The sequence below is a fragment of the Centrocercus urophasianus genome, unplaced genomic scaffold (genome assembly GCF_019232065.1).
Source record: "Centrocercus urophasianus isolate 14NV4802_14NV808 unplaced genomic scaffold, USGS_Curo_1.0 seq_10, whole genome shotgun sequence".
Lineage (NCBI taxonomy): Eukaryota > Metazoa > Chordata > Aves > Galliformes > Phasianidae > Centrocercus > Centrocercus urophasianus.
In genome coordinates this window covers 59,026,088-59,046,210 of record NW_024884142.1, presented here as the reverse complement: position 1 = coordinate 59,046,210, position 20,123 = coordinate 59,026,088, and the positions used below count along the sequence as shown (strand labels likewise).

The 20,123-nt window shown below is 42.3% G+C and overlaps 1 protein-coding gene across 3 annotated transcripts in view; it reads right to left on the bottom strand.

Moving 5' to 3' along the window:
- The window catches only part of MAP3K4 (mitogen-activated protein kinase kinase kinase 4), a 68,880-nt gene extending 52,636 nt beyond the window's left edge, over positions 1–16,244 (bottom strand). For all 3 annotated transcript variants that reach the window (XM_042822141.1, XM_042822328.1, XM_042822231.1), the window contains exons 1-2: positions 16,148–16,244; positions 71–261 (exon numbers count right to left, since the gene is read on the bottom strand). In XM_042822141.1, the coding sequence (XP_042678075.1) occupies positions 71–261; positions 16,148–16,215 (259 nt within the window). In that variant the 5' untranslated portion in view covers positions 16,216–16,244. The remainder of the gene's footprint in view (positions 1–70; positions 262–16,147) is intronic.
- Positions 16,245–20,123: the final 3,879 nt, after the last annotated feature.

Sequence of the window (20,123 nt, the reverse complement as noted above, 5' to 3'; positions counted from 1 at the left end):
TTTTTTATGAAACAGAAGGCTGCTACTATGACATCTTATAGCCAAAAATGAAAAAAACCAAAACACCTACCTTTCAAAGAAGATCGGCTAGCAGGTCTCCCAACGTTGTTTTTCTGATGCTTTGTTGACATACGTTTCATCTGGCGGGGTGTACTAGGAGGAGAAGTTCCATAGAAGGTGTCAGCACTTGCTTCATCTGATAATTCCTCGGGTTCGGATTCAGAGATCTTGCAAGTAGCATCTTCTGATTTGCACTCTTTCCTGAAAAGATCAAGTTAAACCAAGGCACTAAAGATTCCGTATTTTTTTACTTGCAATATCTGTTTAGAAAGTTAATCCATCAATACATCCCAAGCATTCTGTGAACCAGCGTGAATCTTCCACGATTTCCTGCAACGACAGTCATGTGAATTTTCTCCACCTCTCTTCAGACTCATTCAGGCAACATTCCAATCATCCAACTCCTACCCTTTTGTAGGCAACATGCAGTAAAGAGGATATAGTCAAAGAGTGTCACTAGGAGAATACAAAGTAAAGAAAGCCTTAAATACAATTTATTTGATTCTCAGAAAACTTGTGGCAGCTCTAAATCAAGAGGTATATTAAACAAAGATTGCAAAGTTCAACAATTCAAATACAGTATAGGAAAATCAGTCTACTTAGTGGCAGAAATGACAGCAAAGGACTTCCCTTCCACCCTCCGTGCCTCTAAACTGCAGACACCATACAGATAACTCCCAGTTTTCTGAAAACACTCTCTACCATTCACAAAACCAACATCTAGCCCATGAGATCTGGATGCATTTGATGTATTTTCCACTGATCTTTAATATGAAGTAATCCCAAAGCTTTTTTTCCGTAACAAGAAGACAACAGGTTCCTCACAGTAACTTTTTAATTAGCCTCAATGACTTGGACCCTTAGGAAAGATGCAGATTTATATACTTTAATACTTTAAAAGAACTCAGAGGTTATGCAAACATGAAGTTAAGATAATGTATAAAAGTTTTTCAAATCTGAAGTTAAAGATGGTTAGCTTAACAACTGGATGCTGAATCACTGAGTTCAAAACAAAGCACGTATCTTTGCAAAGTCAGCACAGAATCAAGCAGAAGAGCTTTTCAGCCCCAAGTGGTAAATTCCACTGCCATTTACATTTTATAGAATCACCGAGCCACAGAGTTGTATGTGTTGGAAGGGACCTTAAGGATCAGCCAGATCCAACCCGCTGCTATGAGCATTGCTGCCAAACACCAGCTCAGGCTGCCCAGGGTCCCATCCAGCTTAGCCTGGAGCACTCTAAAGATGGAGCATCCACAGCTCTCCAGCAATCTGTTCCAGTGCCTCAGCACCTTCTGAATAAGTAATTTCCTCCTAACACCTAATCTAAATCTCTCCTCTTTTAGTTTAAAGCCACTCCCTCTTATCCTGTCACTATCTAACTGTATAAAAAGTCTGTCTCCTGTTTACAAGACCCCTTTAAGTACTGGAAGAATACCATGAAGTCTGCTTAGAGACATTTAGGCAAGCATTGTAGAGTAGTCTTATGTAAAGTATCACAAGACAATCTTTTTAAAAATGTTGACTTATCTTTTAAAATGCCCCAAATTCTAATATATTTTGAAGCCTTCAATGATAAAACTACAGTGTTCTCCTTCACCAAGGAACAGGCATATTCCAGAAACCCCTGCCTGGTATCACACAGCTCTATTGTAGAATGATCCAACCGAACTCTGTTTTATAGTGATTTTGGTCTTCCCTTCTCCCCTTCAAAAACTCCCAGCCTCTCCTTTGAATCACTTCTGACATAAGCCCATGCCAGGAGTTGGTCTGCCCCCTAAGCTAATATGGCAAAAATAAACAAACCAAAACAAACCAACAAAAGAAAAGAAACCACCACACACATCACTTTTCATATGTAAACTCCAGGCTAGATTCATACTAAACTTCCAGTGAGAGCTTTCTCTCCGGAGGTCAGAAGTAAAACAAGCAGGATGGGGCAGGCATGCACCCTCAAATAAGGGTTTGCTTTAAAAATAAAGCATGACAAAGACAACAAACAACTAGCAATGTTAGATAGTCTTTCACTCCTCCTGGGGAACATTTGCTCTGTCCCACCATACGATTACATCAGCAGAGTGGCAGTTGGGCACAGTAACACTACCAACTCCATCTCCGCTGAGCAATCAAGTGATGTACCACAACAACACTACTCTCAGAGGACAACACTAACAACTAACTGAACTTCAGTACATTTTCTGTTCCACAATAACTTATTAGGAGATTTATAAAGCAAATTCACGCGTTAGAAACAAAGACGGTCTGTTAACCGTCTCACTGCCGCACCAGTAACATATCATTTGAATTGTTCGCAACCTGAAAAAGTACCACTAATAATAAAATATTTTGGACAACTGAAGCTTCAGGGGAACGTAAACGTAAACGGCAGGACAGGGTATTTACCTTTTTTCTATTCCTTTCTAGCCATCTGGTGTTTACCTACACAGGGTAAGAAGAGAGAAGGAAAGAGGAGAGGACCCCGAGGCCAGAACAAGCCTGTGATGGACTGAATGTCACAGATGGGCTGCAGCTCAAAGCACAGCAGTTTCTTCCCTTCTCTCCTTCTCCCAGGAAACCAGGATCCCCACACTCCTCTTATCACCACCAATCCCTGCTGATGCCACATCTGCAGATAGTTTGCTTTAACATATAGCTGGCAAAGCATGCATTCCTTTAACTTTGAATGAGGGGAAAAAAAATGCAGGCTGTCCCCAACCCCTCACACATTTTATTTCTGAAGCAGGCGTGCAAGCAACACCATCTTGACTCTGAGGAAAGGCATGAAGGCAAAGAAATGCTCGGCCTACATCAGACAGAATATAACTAGCATCAGCACCTGATCACTTCCATGACAATTCCACCTGAAATACAAGGAGCATTTTCCTTGTTATTTTTGAGGCAGACAAGGAACACTACTCATGCTCTGGCAGAGTGAGCCTGAGTGTCTGCACGAAGAATATGTCAGAATAGTGCCAGCCTGTAACACAGCAGCAAGATTAAGAAAAATCAGATACTGAATCATTTCTTTGCCTTAGGCTACAACCAGAAATAAATATCCTAACACGCAGAACAGCCTTGCTCTCCCCAAAGACGTGGAACCATTTAGTGTGTGAAATTACTCTTCTCACATTACAGTTTCAAGAATAAGGCAGTCAAGCTTGCTAATTTCTGCAAATAAACTTCAGAGGTTACCGAAGAAAAACTGAAGTGGTACCGTAGCACCATCCGTAGCTTAAGGAGACCCTACAGTGAATTTGGCCATAATGATAACCACACAAAAACCAGCAACATTTCTAACTGGTTCCCTACCCCTGAGAAATCACACTGTTTGTGTGTCTTCTAACAATCCTACTTGAGTAAGCACCGTTGGTCAAATACAACAAGGAAGCCTTTTTGGATATAATTTACTCTGACAAACCTTGTAAATGCTGAGCTGGGAAAGCAGAACCAAGTTTACATCTTTTTGGACACCAAAAGGATTTTGTTCCCAAGAGCTCTTGCAAACAACGCTACTGCAGAGAAAACTTCAGGCAGAGCACACCCCTCTGAGTTTGCCAAAGAGAGATCAACCACAAGAGACCAGACCACATGAAACAAGAAGTCATTACTTCCAATGCTTATGGAACTATTTATTTGTCCAGTGATCTCACTGGCTGTTCAAGGCAGAGGGTGGGGTGCTGATGCTCTGTGGGGCCTGGCGCTTGTATGAGGGCTCAGTGCCAGCACAGTTTTAAACAAGGACAGCTTACCTTGCTGTAAAAGACCAGTGAGGACACTGTTTCCCTTTTGTTTTTAAATGAGTAAGCTCTTCTAAGAGCATAATGACTACACCTCTTCACCAAGCTGGCTGAACTGATCTTTAAGGCCCATAAGCCAATTCCTTCCTTAGAAGCCAATGGCTCGTCTTTCCTGCTATGCCTGATGAGAGGGCATGAAGGCCAAATGTATTCAAAAAGCCCTTCAACCTCACACCTGAATTATATGCATATGTATACAGTGGGACTCAGCAGGCCTTACTTACAATTCAGACACATTCTTCTGGGTAAGCAGTTCTTTAATTTGTAAAAAACACTGGCAGATTTATCACAAGACATACAGAACCAGAAGTCACACTGTCAAATAGCAACCATGCCCAACCACAATGTTAGCAGTTGACAGGATGGGCTGATCTTTTCAGAGGGAGGAGAACATCGGCTGCAACTCAAGTGCAAAAATCCAGCATGTACAGATTAAGGTTTGTGTGCTTGAGAAGTACATAAATAAAGCCAGAGCTCCAATCACTGCCAGGGAACACAAGGACTCAGTTTCATCAATGAAAGCCTCATTGTACAGCACTGCACTCAGTACATAGGTTCTGAACTAAAGGAAGTACACAGGTAGGACTAAACTGATGTACTGATTTTTCACCCACACAAAATCAAATAGCTTGGAGACACACATGAACACCAGTAGCAACCCTCTGGCATTACGAACAGTTGTCACTTTAACAATAGATTTAGATGTGTTAGATTACTAGCAAAGCATTTGTAATGCTAGTGCACTGCTTACTTTCACGAATCAAAGATTAGTTAAATCCATGCACCTTTAAAATGCACTACTGGCAAGCCTAAATCAAATGACAGTGTTGGTTATTACACAGCATTGTTGGTTCCTAGGTACTGTTTTAACTGAGTTTGGCAATACTGGAAAAGCAGATTTCTTGTCTGCTCCCAAGAACTAGACCAGGCTGGATGTGGCTCTGGGCAGCCTAGTCTAGTCACTGGTGACCCTGCACATAGCAAGGGGGTTGAAACTAGACGATCATTATCATCCTTTTCAACCCAGGCCATTCTATGATTCTATGAACTCAGGTCTTCTCCCCCTACAGCCACTGAAAACCATCTTAATTGCAATTAAGGGTACGCACGAAAAGCAAAATCTAGATGGATGTTAACTGAAGTTACTCATTTTCAAATGTACTTAGGACAGATAAAGCCCAATGCTTAGGAGGAAAATTGGAAGTGCACAGTCTTCACAGTAGACTATTTGCAAGCTGCTTCCATCCTCAATTTTAATGAGCAAAATGCTTCTCAGCAGGTTTATTCTTGGAATACAGAAGAGACCATGGCCAAGAAACATAAATCAGGAATATTAGGAAAGTTGCAAGAGCAGGGTGGTTAAAAAAATAAACACATGCATACATAAATAAACCCAACAGCTTTGAAATAACTAAAAATAAATAACCAAGAAGATTCCAACAAGTAACTACTGTGTGTTACATCACCATGCACTTCAACCAGTATCTGGGGAAAAAAAAAAAAGATAATTTCTTCAGCTTCTTGCATGTGTCTGACACCAGATATTTTATTTTTAAACTAAATCAAAGTGTTGGCAATATATCTAATATTTCAGCTCAATCGGGAAAATTGAGTTATATCTTCCAGATTTTCAAAGGTCTGTAAACAAAACCAGGAGAGGGAAGAACCAGGGTACAAAGTTTGAAGCAGCAGGATGGGCAGCACAAGCTCTGGGAGCTTGCTTCAGCAGTAGGAAACCAGCAGTCACACAGCACCTTATCTCCACTGCTTTATGGGCATGTGCAGTCACCCCGTATCCTCTACATTTTAAGAGCAACCAAAAGTTAAGCTAAAAGGAGATGCCACTCATTTCAGAGTTTAAAAATAAATTAGAAAAATTATTAAGAATAAATTAACAAATGAAAAGACTGAAGACCACATTGGAACAAGTTAGAATTGAGTAGGCTCAAGACACGCCAAAGAGATGTCACACCAAAGAAACAGTGACCAAAGAAAACAACGGCATGTTAAGAACTGCGAGAGCAATACAGAGATAAACTTCCTTTTTCTCCAGCTGCCCTTGATCCTCATCAGCAGGAGTCCAAATATACTAGGCGCTTACATGTATCAGGTAAGCCACCACTTACCATCCCACACCCAGCTTAAAACTTCTGGGAATCTAAGCAGCAGAGTTTCACCTGAACTCTCAGCATTCAGCAGTAACACAAGGCAGCAGTCAGAACAAGGCCACTACAGGAGTGCCCCAGCCAGGCCCTTCCCCAGGCTGCTGCAAACAGCTCCTGAAGAGCTTACATCTTTCATATACCCAGGGGGATTCTCGGTACTTCCCAGGGCACGCTGCCATTCCTATGCACTGCATTTCAAGGTCTGTACAAAGTCCACCACCAAACCACCAAGTTCTTGACACTCAATATCTTTGTTTTTAAGGTAAAGAGTTAATTTCTCATACATACGCTCTTTAACCAGAATACAGTCCAGTAATTAAAATATGTAGGAAGAAAAAAGTTCATTAGCCTGCTCTTTGTTTTGCACATTTTCAATCAGCTAAGGGGATAGAAACACAGTCACCAGGCACAGCCAAGAGAACCTTCTTTAAACTAACATAGCTACCCCTAAATCCAGTTGCAAACATTTTATTTCCAAGATAACCAACATACTGACAAGCACAGAATTGCAAATCGTGATGGTGCTGCAGCTGCTAGCAATGCAAACGCCTGCTTTTAGGGAGCCATCTGTTGAAAGTGAACAACAAAGGAGTCTGCAGGCAGAGCTGCTAAACACAGCACAGCTCCGTCAGCAGCAGCTCTAATTTCTCGGTTCTGAAAAGTTTCTGATGAATGCAGAAAACACTATAAAACCATTCTTGCATACAATTTTCTCTTACTGATCTACATGTGCAAATATTAGATGCAAGTGATTGCAGATGGTGCATTTTAAACATATATTACAAACAGATTAATGGCAACAAAAGAAATAAAAAAGACATTGGTGAAAAGGCAAGAAAAAAAAAAGGTGTGTTTTTTTGTTGCTGTTGTATGGTTGGTTTTTTGTTTTTTTTCAGAACAACAGGAATTTGTTCACAGTTCAGACAAAGAAAACTTTTTGCTAAATAAATCCTGTGCAAATTTGGCTAAGTGCTAATGAGGAAAAAAATAGGTCAGCAGGATACGAAAATTCTGTACCAGCACAGAGATTGGAATGGCATACATCATAATTCTATTGTGACGACATCTAAACACAGTTTAAAAAAAAATTAGATTCACACTAAAGCATAATAGTGGTAGACAGTAATGAAGATGTTTGCTTGCTTTTGTATTCAGATTTGAAATTTATATGCCTCAGCTCAGCATTTCTGAGTAGTCAGCACTGAACCTTAGTCACCAATAACTCATGACTGCTGTCCACATGTTACTAAGGTTTATTGTTCCAAACTTGGAATTATATTATATGAGATTTTAACAGTATAATTAAATCGTACTTGAAACTAAGGACATGTCTGGCTTTTCAATCTGTTATCCTTAAGATAATTTGGGTAAGCACCAAGCTTTTTGATTCCTTTTCCTGAATGGGAATCGCTACCACCAAGATAAACAGCAGATAAATTCCACTTGAAGGTTCTAATGCAATAATTTTGTAGGAACAGAAAAGTCTTCGAAGTACAAAGGGCAAAAATAATTAGATTTCCACCAAGCACCATCTCTGTTAGGCCTTGTTTAGGGGAAAAAAGAAAAGAAAAAAAGGAAAACTTCACTGCATGTGGAAAATATTGCTTCTTGGCAAATACCTATGTTTTTGTGTAAAGAACTGGAACGGGCATCTGTTACCTTCTGCCTTCCCACATGTCACAGAAAATAAGAGCACACAGACACCTGTGCTTCATCTCAGCACTACAACAAAAAGCACTGAAAGCAAAATCAATCTAGTGGAAAAAGCAGCAAGAACTTTGTTTCCAGGTCGTAAATCTTGTAGTCATTGCTTTACTCCAGAAAAGAGGCATCTGGATAACTAAACTTGATAGTAAAGCTTGGCAGAAGAGCTTCTGTTAGAAGACCTAACAGAAACTTTATAGTGGAAAAAAGGGAACTTCAGCTTATTGCTTCTACTGGCATGAAAATGATATGAAAAAGCACAAAGAAAAAAGCACTGTTCTCTAAAACACTGTTTGCCCTTGCAGCTCTTCTTCCAGTTGGTAAGTAAAAAGCAAGACCGCCAATTCCTTCCATTTCTCAGGACCTTTTTCAAGCATGTTTCTCTAGCCCTATTTGTATATCCCTACTACCACCTTTCCACCTGCAGCATTCTTCCTTTCTAGAGGAAGTGGCTAACCCTTGTCTTGCTAAAAGCATCAATTCCCCCCTTTTTCAGAAAGCAAAGAAGTAAATATTTATTTTGTCACATTGAACCTTTCATCACTTTCTCATAAAAACATATATTACGTAAAGCACATCAAATTCAGGGCTAATACAAATCGGTAAAAAACTATCCTGAAACTTTTGTTAAAGCTAGAAGAAAGTTTGAAGAAGAGATAGCACTGACAAAGATAATGCCAATAAGTTGTTTGAGGGAAGGGGAAAATATTTCACTGTGCTGCCACCTTAAAACATCTTAAGGCAGAAATACAGTGCATTTCTATATTTTTTTTCAAATCGTTAAGCACCTCCAAAACACATTTTAAAGAAGAAATAATACCACGTAGTAATTCAAACTGAGCTGTATATCATTCTGGTTTTTTTTTCCTTTTAGAGGAACAGAGAAAGGCTTAGTATGCGCACAGAAGCCAGCAATCATAAGCTCAGCAGTTGACTTGATGTGGATCATGTTAACTTTTTGGTACATCAGCACATCAGTTACCCATCGGATCAAGATGCTCAAGTGAAAACTATACAGCCACATTAGTGCTAGATCCAGAAAGAATTCAGGGAAATCATAGAATGGCTTAGGTTGGAAAGGACCTTGAAGATCACCTAACACTCCTGCCATGGACAAGGCTGCCACACACCAAATCAGGCTCCCCAGAGGCCCATTCAACCTGGCCTTGAATGCCTCCAGAGATGAGGCAGCCATAAGCTCTCTAGGCAATCCATTTCAGCACCTCACCACCCTCTGAGCAAAGAATTTCTTTCTAACATCTAACCTAAATCTCCCCTCTTATACCTTAAAGCCATTTCCCCTTGTCCTATCTTTGTCTCCCCACGTAAAAAGTCAGACCCCCTCCTGCTTGCAAGCTTTCTTCAAGTACCAGAAGGCTGCAATGAGGCAACACTTTCACATCCCTTGTGTACTGGGGGCCACGGGCCTGGACACAGTACTCCAAATGGGACCTTGTGAGGACAGAGTAGAGGGATACGATCACCTGCTCGTCCCTGTTGGCCACCCCTCTGTTAATGCAGCCCAGGACACTGTTGACCTTCTGGGCTGCAGGAGCACACTACTGGCTCATGTCCAGGTTTTTGTCCATCAGGACCCAAACAAAGTCCCTCTGCAGAACAAGTTTGTCTCATGAAGAGACCAAGGGAAAGAAAAGGCAACCTGCTGATCAAACACACTGAGCATGATGTGAAATCATTCCCTCAGTCACACTATTTTGGCTGCAGTGACACTGGTCACCAGCACCCAAGATACGCAGGTGTAATGGAACATACCAACCCTGGTTCTTCACTTCTTCTGTCAAAACAATTCAGCTTAGCTAGAATGCCTTTGTCAGCAGAATTTTTCCAACTTCAATCACTGTGAATTCAACTGGGCAACCAAATACACATAATACTGTGCTAGCAAATTTCATTACGGTAGAAATCCCTAGTTTGGGAGAGTGAGAGAAGACAGGGCTGTTGGGAGATGAGAAATGGAACTTTCAGTCTGGGTCATCTTCGGAACTAATGTGATTCTGTATCACATTATCAGCAATGATAAAAGCAGAAGATGGTTAAGGTAATCAGTCCAAGAACTGGTTGAATTACACCATGCCAATAGCTTATGTATAAACCTATGAACAAGTGCACTGTGGAACAGAAAATAAATGCAGAAAGAATGTGACTGCATTAGTAAGTAGCCAGAATACGTTAGCAGCACTGTAATAACATCTTCTGCTCATTATTTATACCTTATTTCCACTCAAAAATTAACCTATTGCATGGCTGCACAAACACACACTTGAAGCTGCTATGAAGGCTATGGGCTTATACTGCAAGAGCCATACTAACAGTTAAGCACCAAGGACAACAAATTCCAGATCAGCTACAGCCTAAGAGAAGCACAAAACAAGTATTTTTGCTGCAAGACCAACAGCAGTTTGTAGCAAGACTTCAATGCAATAAAACAAAACAGTATTTCCACATAAGTTAAGAAGGAAGAAAAAATATTACTGTGGGGAAAAAAAAAAAAAAAAAAAACCCAACCAACTTAATTCAAAGCTTAGAGCCAACCAGTTCATCTCTGACTGATTTCCACTGACATCTTTTCCCCCTTGGCAAATCTCAGTTTGAGCCACTTAATAAGAACAGAATGGCACAGCAAGCAAGAACATCCTTCATTTCTAGTGCAGACCTCAAGCCCATTTGCCTGCAGCCAGCTCCCCCTCACACAAAGATCTTCAGAGCACTGTACTTGAATGAAGTCACTGCAGAACGAAGCCACCAGAAATCTGTATCAAGACCAACTACGTTTATTTGAAAAGAGAAACTCAAACTTTATATTCTGCTTCTGAGGACACAGAAACTCCTGCAGCTGGTTTGGTAAATTGATAATACTTTGACACTTTTCCCAAAATTATTAAGCAGATGCTTCCAAGCGTTTGGTTTTTGTATGTACAGCAGAAAGATGTACAGTCACAAGGAAAGGCAACAAGAGTTACAGAAACAGCAGAGAGGCACCAGGTACTGACAGCCAAATCTGATAAATTTGAAAAAGACAAACTGACAAACTGAGTTAAAAATAAATTAATCAAAAAGCAAACTACTTTTCACCATATCTTTTTATTACAAGCAGAAATAATAGTTTTTGGGACCTATTTAAATGAATTCAGAAAGTGATTTTTTTTTTCCCCTGTACATTACACCAACTAGAAATAAGCATAAAAATAAACAAAATGAAGCTCATAACTTTTTTGGCAGTTCTTCATGTTCTCATCTCAGAAAAAGAAATAATTATGATCAGGACTTCTTGTTCTTTTTTACTAGTAAATTTGGAAACGGAAAAAGGTTAACTGATTTTTCCATCTTGAACTATTTAAAGTTTTCATGAAAATCTGGATGATAACCTAACAGCATTCACAGCATATGCATGTACATCGTGATCTGAGCTTCCTCCCAGTGCTCTTCCCATACACAAAGGTATTACTTGATTAAAACCCTGCCAAAAGTTATTTTAACAAAAAGGAGAAACCATTTAATTCTGGCATCACTCTGCAAAGCATGAAAAAACAACAACTGTGAAAATGCTGATGGCTTTGTTAGATTTCCACATTCACTTTCAAGCCTAGGAAGAGAAGCAGCAAAAGAATCAAAGGTCAGAAGTGCAGAAACAGGAGAGAAAGTAAAGAGAGCTTCATCCAGTCTATCCAGTATACGGTTTCCTTATCTTCAATGCCTCAGAACAACTGAAGTCAAATATTAATTGGTTTCAGTAACTGTGCTTCTTTCATTCTTCAGCAATTAGGCTTGTGCTACTTTCTCAACCCCAAATATACCCTAACTCATCTTTGGGAAAAGAATAGCACTTCACCTTTTTATTTCTTTAAATGAGAAGTTCTGAAGTGTGATTTCATCACCAAATTAAAGACGTCTGAGCAAAAGACATCACAGTACAAATCCAAAGGACAAATGCTGCAGTTAAGTACTTGGCATCAGAGATCCCAAACCAGCTCCTAAGGACTGCTCATAAAAAAAGCAACAGTGATAAATTGGGAAGGCACAGAGCCACACTAAAAGATAATCAGAACTGTAACAGCCACTGATTTTCATCAGTCATTTCTCTTCTTCCCCAACACTTTCTGTCAGAATAGTGAAGTTTGTAAGCAGGAATGTTCTACTCCTAGAAGAGAAAAGCTATCACCTAGTTTGGGTCCCAAAATTTCAGTTCATCTTTTTGATGAAGTGAAAGTCTGCAAGAAACTCAAAAGTGAAGCACTGAAAGTTAAGTACATTTTTAGTGGAAGTTGGTACCTAAGCACTTTCTAATTCTGGGTGCTGGATGGTCAATCCACAGCCTTTGGAAAATGCAGGCAATGCACTGAAGCTACAGTATGCCATACACAATTTGGAGCACTTCACATCCACAGGCAGCTCCACCATGCAGCTGAGAAGTAACAGAGACATCTCTAACTGTGACCTTGTTACTACTTCCCTGATGGATGTTTCAGAGCTAAAATGGTAAAAAGCTTTATAAATACTGCTCTAAGAGAAACCATCAGCAAGTAAACTAGCAACATGCTAAGCCAAGGGCATAGCAAACCAGACACAGGATACCACATCAGAAAGCAATACAAACATTCAGCACAGCTAAGTGGTAGCTGGATGCAGGAGCAGAACAAATCTCCTCCTCCAACTCGTGACAGCATCACACATTCATCTTGGCAATGAAGCTACATCCCACTTGTCTGAATCCAAAATAAAGGTGAAGGTTCATGGCAAGCTGCTGTGCTCCTGCACACAGAGTTGCTGGGCTGCATGTGAACCAACATCAGACAAGTCAGTAACATACAAATCGGGATGGTAAGATCAAACATTTCAATTTGCTTTTATGCTTGCAGCTGGTCAAGGAGGAGTACAGAACAATTTTCACCTTTTTAAAGGAATAAACTATCATTAATAGATTACAAGCAAAACATAGCATTAACATAGTTAATACTGAAAAGCAGAAGAAACCTTAAGGAGAGCAACAGCCCTGCAAACATAAATGGCACACACACACAATGGTAAATCCAACCACACAGCTGAAGAACTAAAGCTGACAGACTTGTACCCCCTGTGCTGACACAGGTCAATGTGCTATTTAACAATCAGTGGGTAGTATAAAAACCTGTCCTCTGTTAAACTGTATCTAAAATACATTTAAAATGGTCTATGATATGTGGCTGTCACAGAAACCAAACCTTTAAAAGATTCCCAAACTCCCAACTCACTCCCTAGAATAAGCATTGCTGCACACCCCTCAACCTTTCCATTAAATTTGGTGGGTCTGTTCTTCTCAGCAGTTTGCATTCCACAAGGGCCAATACCTCTTGCTTACATAATAGTAAAACCAACCTTGACACAGGCAGCACTAATTAGCAGACAGAAAACCAACTCCAGTAGCCACACAACACAGAGTAATCCATGGTATTTACAGGAGCAAGGATATCTCAGCAAGCACTTCATGTATTTGCATGCAGGTGGAGCAATCATTCATCCCAATCTTTCACATGTAAACAAGAAAATTCAATACATTAAAAATGGAGATTACATCTTACCTCATTTAAATGTAAAAGGGAAAGAAAAAAAAGTCAAGAAGAGGATAGTGGTAAATGTTCCAGTGGAAGCTATCATCCTAAGTTAATAAAATAATTTTAACTTTTTTCACTGCTGATATGTAATCAATCATACAGATACAGTCTGGTAGCCAGAAAAGTATGTTAAGCACAGTCCATGTCATGACCTCGAGTTTCCCCCAAACAGATGCTGAAGACTAACAGCCCAATTCACTGTCACCGTACAGCCACAACAAATCTGAGAGACAGAACACTGAAAAACATCCCAGTGCAGAGGAAGCCTCCACCATCATTCCCCATTCTATCCTGCTCTATATTCACAGCCTTGCTCCCTTGTCCACCCCTTGCATTGGATTTATGCTAGGACAAAAGAGGTCTACAAGCAACCAAGGACAAGTCAGAGTAGCTCTATGGCTCTTCACACCTTTACAGTGTGCCCAAAAAAATGGCATGCCGACAAAGCAATTGCTTAAGGCCTCCCTTATTGCCACAATGAATTTTGTGCCATAAAGCTCTTGTGAATGCCTAAGTTTGAGGTGAGAAGATTTAAAGCCTATAAGCCACGAACAAGGAGTACCAAATAGACACCTGTTTTATCTAGTGTTCTACACAACCCAAGGGGAAATCTTGAAAACTTTCTGTTTGCTTGGTAACAAGAATCAATACCTAAATGTGAATACTTCACAAAACTTTCTAGGAGCATTATTTCCCTTACCCATAATCACAGCAGCCTTATGCAAGTGCAATCCTGTCTCAAATTCAGCACCTACTCTCTGGCTTCAAGCACACCTTCTTTGGTTTGGAGCTGCCTCCCCTCTCTCCTGACCCCAAAGCATATGTTCCAGAAAAAAAGGAAGCCCTGGGGGAAAAAAAGTTTGCTTTTAGAGAGGAGTTTGCAATTAAATGCTTTGGAACATCTTAGAACAACTGTATCATTCAAATAAAGCCATGAATGTATTGCACGCTTACTTTATGTATACAAAAGGTACCACTGCATTTCTGCTCCGACAAGACAGAATCCTCACACAAAGATCAAAAGATTTCTGACACAAAAGGCTGTCTCACAACAATAAAGCAATCAACTTTCTTTTTAAGCAAATGTAGCTGTATTGCAAATGAGAATGGCTGAGGACTTGCCCAACAAAATTAAATTTAACTTTAAAAGAATGCATTATACTGACGCAGTGCTAGCCAGAGAAGCATAAAAACACATTCGTATGCCGCAAGCAGGCCTGAAAACAATCAGCCTATCCAATGCCACCAAATGAATTTCATACTGTCAGCCTGGTGCATCACAGCAATTTCAACAAGATTCTGACCTCACAAGCAAGAATGACATACTTAATGACAGCTCCAAAATCTAAAGAAACTTTGACTATGTTGAAAAAGGCCTCCAACGCTTTTTCTTAAAAGTAATGCAGAAATAAAGTATTGCACAAAGCCAGAGAAGCAATTCCAAAGCAGCTGTGCAGTCAGTACACCAAGTGCACACAGAAGTGAATCACAGCAAAGTGCATGAGTTGCCCCACACCAATTAAGACTACCTAATTGTTTTGCGACGTTTCCTTCCCACCCACCAGCTCACTCCGAAATAACTAATTCTGTTTTCATTCTCCGGGTGAAGTTGCCACCACACCATCCACACCCACATCCGACTGACATAAACTGTCTGTTAAAAAGCAGAATCCAGCAGAGGTCAGAAATGGCCCCAGACAGGAAATGCCTGGGTGTATTCCAGCGAGGCGCTGCACTGCCTCTCTACACGGAGGCAGCCCAGGTCCCAGGGTCACGCTGCTGTGCAAACTTCATTTGAAAGCGCTTTCCTCCTAACTTGCACTATCGTTCCTTGAAGTTACTGTAAGAAGGGACCTTGACACTCACTCACATCTACTCGCCCTGCTGGCATTCGTAATCAGATATCGCAAAAGTATTTTGAAATAACTTTTTCCACGCCTTCTGCCATGCAAACTGCGAGCATCCCCACGTCCTCTCTGGTCCCTCCGGAGCAGAGCAGCAGCTCAGAAGGCGCGGAGCTCACGGCAGCAAGCCGCCCGCCTCCAGCCCTGCAGAACTAATCGATCACCCGAGAGCTTCCAAACGCTTCCTGAATGCCTCCTAGCGAGGAGCGAAGCGCATCAACGGGATGTTATTTCAAAAAGAAAAATAAGCGCCAGCGAACTAACAACTCGGACTTACGCAACGCTTCTGCAGCCGGTTAGAAACGCTAAGCCGAGAAGTAGCCTGCACCCCCAGCTCTCAGCCGGGCACAGCCACGCGGGGTCAGCCAGCTCCGAGGCGGCGGCGGCACAGAGCTGGAGGAGCGCGCACAACGCAGCCGCTGTGCGGGAGCCTTTCCCGGAGCCGCACCTCCCGACCAGGATGCCGCCAGCAGCGATGCGATGCGATGCTCCGACCCCTCCGCCCGCCCACAGCCGCCGCTCGCAGCGGTCTCCTCCCTCCTCCACAGCCCACAGTCCCCGCTCCGGCAAAAGTTCTCTCTAGAGCCGTCCCGCAGAGCACCTCACAACGCCGGTCCGCTCCGCTGCCCGACACGGGGGGAGGAGGCGATACACTGCTAATTGCCGAGCGCCCACAAAGCACTACCTTACCCACCCGCGGACGCTAGAGATTTCTTATCGGTGCGCTTGCCGGTTCGGTGGTCGCGAGGAGAAAGCGCTGAGGCTGCAGAGCCGGAGCCCCGTGCACGACGCGCACCCGCCGCCTTGCAGCAGGGCTCGGCCCCCGCCCGCCGCACAGCCACAATCTGGCAGCTGCCGACCCGCGCTCCCCGCACGCAGCTCCCTATTTGGCAGCTCCCGGCACTGACCTCCCCGGCGGCGGCGGCTCCTCCATGGCGGCGGCGGCTGCAGGGAGCGGTGCGGAGACGTCTCTCATGCATGCACCAAGGCCGCCATGGCGGTGGATCGCAGTGCGCGGCCCGACCCGGCCCGCTGCGACGCCGGAGGTGCAGCGGCGGAGGAGGGGCGGGGGTGGGAGCTCTACCCGGCTGCAGGGACCCGGCCGCCAAGAGCCGCCCGCGCGGCCGCCATCTTAGAATCAGCCTCACGGGGCAGCGAAGCCGGGAGCATCGCTACGGCGCGCGAGGAGGGACTCGCCGAGCCACAGGCGCTCTGTGCGCCGTGGTCGGACGGGTGCGGAGGGGGCAGTGCTTCCCGCCCAGGACTCGGCGGTGCTCTCCGTCCCGCTGCCGCCCGCCCTCTGGCCGGAGGCGGGTGGAAGGAACAGGGTGCGCCTCGGGAGCGGGGCGTTCTCGTCTGCGAGATCAGGGGACGGCGGAGGGGGAACTGCCGGGGACGGGAGGACCCGATTTCTGCGCCAGCTGATGAGAGAGCCGGTTTATGCGGGTTGTTTTGGACGCCGGGGGATGCAGGGAGCTGCCGTCCCGGCGCTTGTTGGCCTCCCGGCGGGATGAGTAGCTCTAGGTTGTCCCACGGCAGCCTGCCGTGAGGCGGCTCTCACCAAGAAAAGAGAGGGACGCAGCCCTGCCTCACGCTGCAGTATTATGCGTGTTGTTTCTTCGGTTTTTTGAGGAAACCACGTTGATCAGCGTGCTCGCTTGTTCCCTGTTGGTTATCCCAGAGCTGCTGTCCTTCAGGTGGCTTACGGAACTGTTCCTGACATCTGCAATTCACAGTGAGTGAGCAGCACGGACGTTAGCATCCAGGGACAGAGAGAAAGTCAAAGTTAGTGATAACTGCGAGGAAGGCTGCAGGGTTTACCTGAATATTTACCATCTCTGGGTGCTTGGGCGATGACCTACACATGCAGAGGTTGGAGCCACCCAAATAGTTCAAAGGCATCTGAAAGTCTGGAGGCCCTGCAGTGACTTCCACTCTCACCAAAGAACAATCAGGAGAGAGCAGTTATACACACAGGGGGAGGGGTTTGGGGGAAAGCAGGCTTCATGCTCCTGGAACAGCTTGTTTCATTTTACAAACATTCTAAAGCCTACAGCAGTGCTGTTTATCAGCTTAAAACAAAGACCTGAAGCCACATGATCCATTTGGAAATATAGGGAGGAAAAATGTAATTTCCTGAACTACATCTATAACTTGGCTGGAATACGGGCTAACGCCCTTCAAATGCAGAGAAATGCAATGGGTTGGTTAAATATTCCAGTTGGTGAGAACCTCATCTTTTGTATTTTATAGGACTGGATGAAGAGCAGCAAACCCTGGCACTGGTAATACAAGTTCAAATATTATGTTATTTCTGAAGAGTGACATTTGAACTCAGAAAGGACTGGAATCGGTGCTCACTTCTGCTTTGTGCTTAATTCCTCAATTAAATTAATTATACAGTAAATTTACACTGATTTCTTTCATTGCATGGCAGTGGCTTTTAGCATTATTTTCAGCTATATTATGGGTCATCATCTGACACCAGTCACTGTAATCTTGTGTTAGAAGCATGTTTTCCTTAGCTAGCAAAAAAAAATGTACACATCTGATGTCTTATGCCATACGGTCGATGATGTGATAGTATAGATGTATTGACACTCCAGGGACACATGACAGAGGTGGAAATGGGGACTTCCCACCACTGCTTTCTATGAACATGTAGATAATTTACTGAAGTAAATCAGGGTTCACTGCAGCCTCTCAAATGGGGAGAGCCAGAAAAAAATTTCAGCATGCCTCTTTTCCTGATACTGCAACCCAGCATCACATTTCTGTGGTGCACCAATGGAGAGTATGCTAAAACTACAAATAATGACAAGCAAGGCAAGCCTGTAACTTTGATGTGACAGCACTTCCTTGCATACAGTAGGCATAGCGAGCAACAAAGCTGCTGGCATCAAAAGGAGAGTGTGTAAATCTCTCTCCTTATCTCCTTAACAGAGAAGATTCATGAAAGGCCTGCAGAGAACACAGATGGACAGGAAAAAAGATTCAGGGGTGTATGTAGCTGATACATAAGACTGTCAGAGCTTATCTGTAGATGATATTTAGACATGCAAAAATGAAAGAAATTACAGAGATCTTTCAAAAGTTGGTATATATGAAGTTCTTTTAGTGATTTTGTCTTCACTTAGGGAATGTTCTTTTATATCAAAGGCTCAATGACTGCCATTTTGTGAGTCTGAGTATACCAGATGCATGAAAATTGATAGAGTTGTTCAGTTCGATTCTACTGCTAAAACATAGAAAGGTACAAAAAGAGTAGAGACATCACAATAAATGTACCCAAAAAATGAGTTAAAAACATTAGAAATTTTAATGGATTTCAATTCCTGAGGTGGTAATTAATCACAACCCTGGAATTATAATATCAGTCCAGACTGTGCATGCAAGTGTACTACTCTTGTAATCTGTGAGTTCTACAGCTATATACCAAAAAAAAAAAAAAGGAATAAGGAAAAGAAAGATACAGCCTGTGTAAATATTTAAATCTGTTATAAAAATAACTTTCAAGTTGTTGCAGTAACTGTCACAGGCTCAGACTTTCTTTTTTTTTCAAGCAGAGTTAATGAAACATAGTAATCAAATGGTCGTTCGCTATGAATTTACATGCAAAAATAATATCCTGGTCAATAACAGTATTGTAGATTTAGGTTTTCTTTCCAAGAAATTATTTGATTTCCATGAACAGCTATTTAAAAGCAAAGGGAAGTTAATTAAATGTAGTCCCACCCTCAGCAGCAGACACTGGAAAGCAGCCTGTTAGATACAATTAGTCCAGCTCTAGTTAAATCTGCTGAAAATAGAATTGTCATTTTTTCTTGGTCACAGGTTAGAAATGCTCTTCTGCAGATCTATGAAAAATAAAGCATGAACCATACCTGCATTTGATATGTGGCAGACCACGTGACAACATTTCTTTCTTATGTAGATATTGCAGCTATTCACCCCAGAGCCAAAATAAAATACCAAGATGCATTTCTACCTGGAAATAAGCAGATTTGTCCATCTACAGTTTTGTTGCTTTCACAGAAGATCAGGATGTTTGGCGTAGGTTTTTTTGAAAGAAAGAGGACTGTGTTTTCAGTGTCATATAGCTTGAGATTTGCTCCAATTGATTTGAAGTGTGAACCTCTGAAAGAAATTAAGGAATCGCACTGTATGGCTCTGTTCAATCATCTGTTAACCACTGTGATTCATTCACTTCAGAAGCTTGCATAATAACTGCCAAAGCTTGTTCAGCAGCATGATTTAACAGCCATGCTATAATAGGAGCCAGCAAGCTTGATGGAGGTAGAGTATTTCTGTCCAAACACTGTCATCTCACATGCTGCATGTCAGATCACACAAGGCCTGATATCATTGACTCATCACTATTAAAAGAGTATTTGTAAGTAGCAGTGGCATGAGGTCAGAAACGTTCCTGGGATTACTGTTTTATCACTTCAACTCTGGACTTTTTTTGTTGGTTACTTTTTTTTTTCTTTTTTTTTTTTTTTTTTTTTTTTTTTTGGTACTTCCTGTCCTAAAAAGCAACTGTGTGCAGCTATTATTAAAACAAAATGACCCATGAGAGGAAGATGAGCCTGAGTTCTGCTTAAAGCAGTATGATTTTGGTGTGTAGAGCTGGCCTGGGGCTTAGTGCCTGTACTGCTGGGCAGAGCTACAATCACGGACAGATACTCAAAGTTACCTAGAGACTGAGCATGGAAATGACCATCTTTAGATATAGATAGACTCAAAAAAATTTCCATGGATACAGTAGCTCATATCTTCCCAATATCTTACTTTAGACCTGTCAATAAAACCTGAGCTGAATTTAGTACAGCTTGAACATATCAGTGTGAGTCCATTTAAAGCTAACTTGTTTCCTGTTAATCA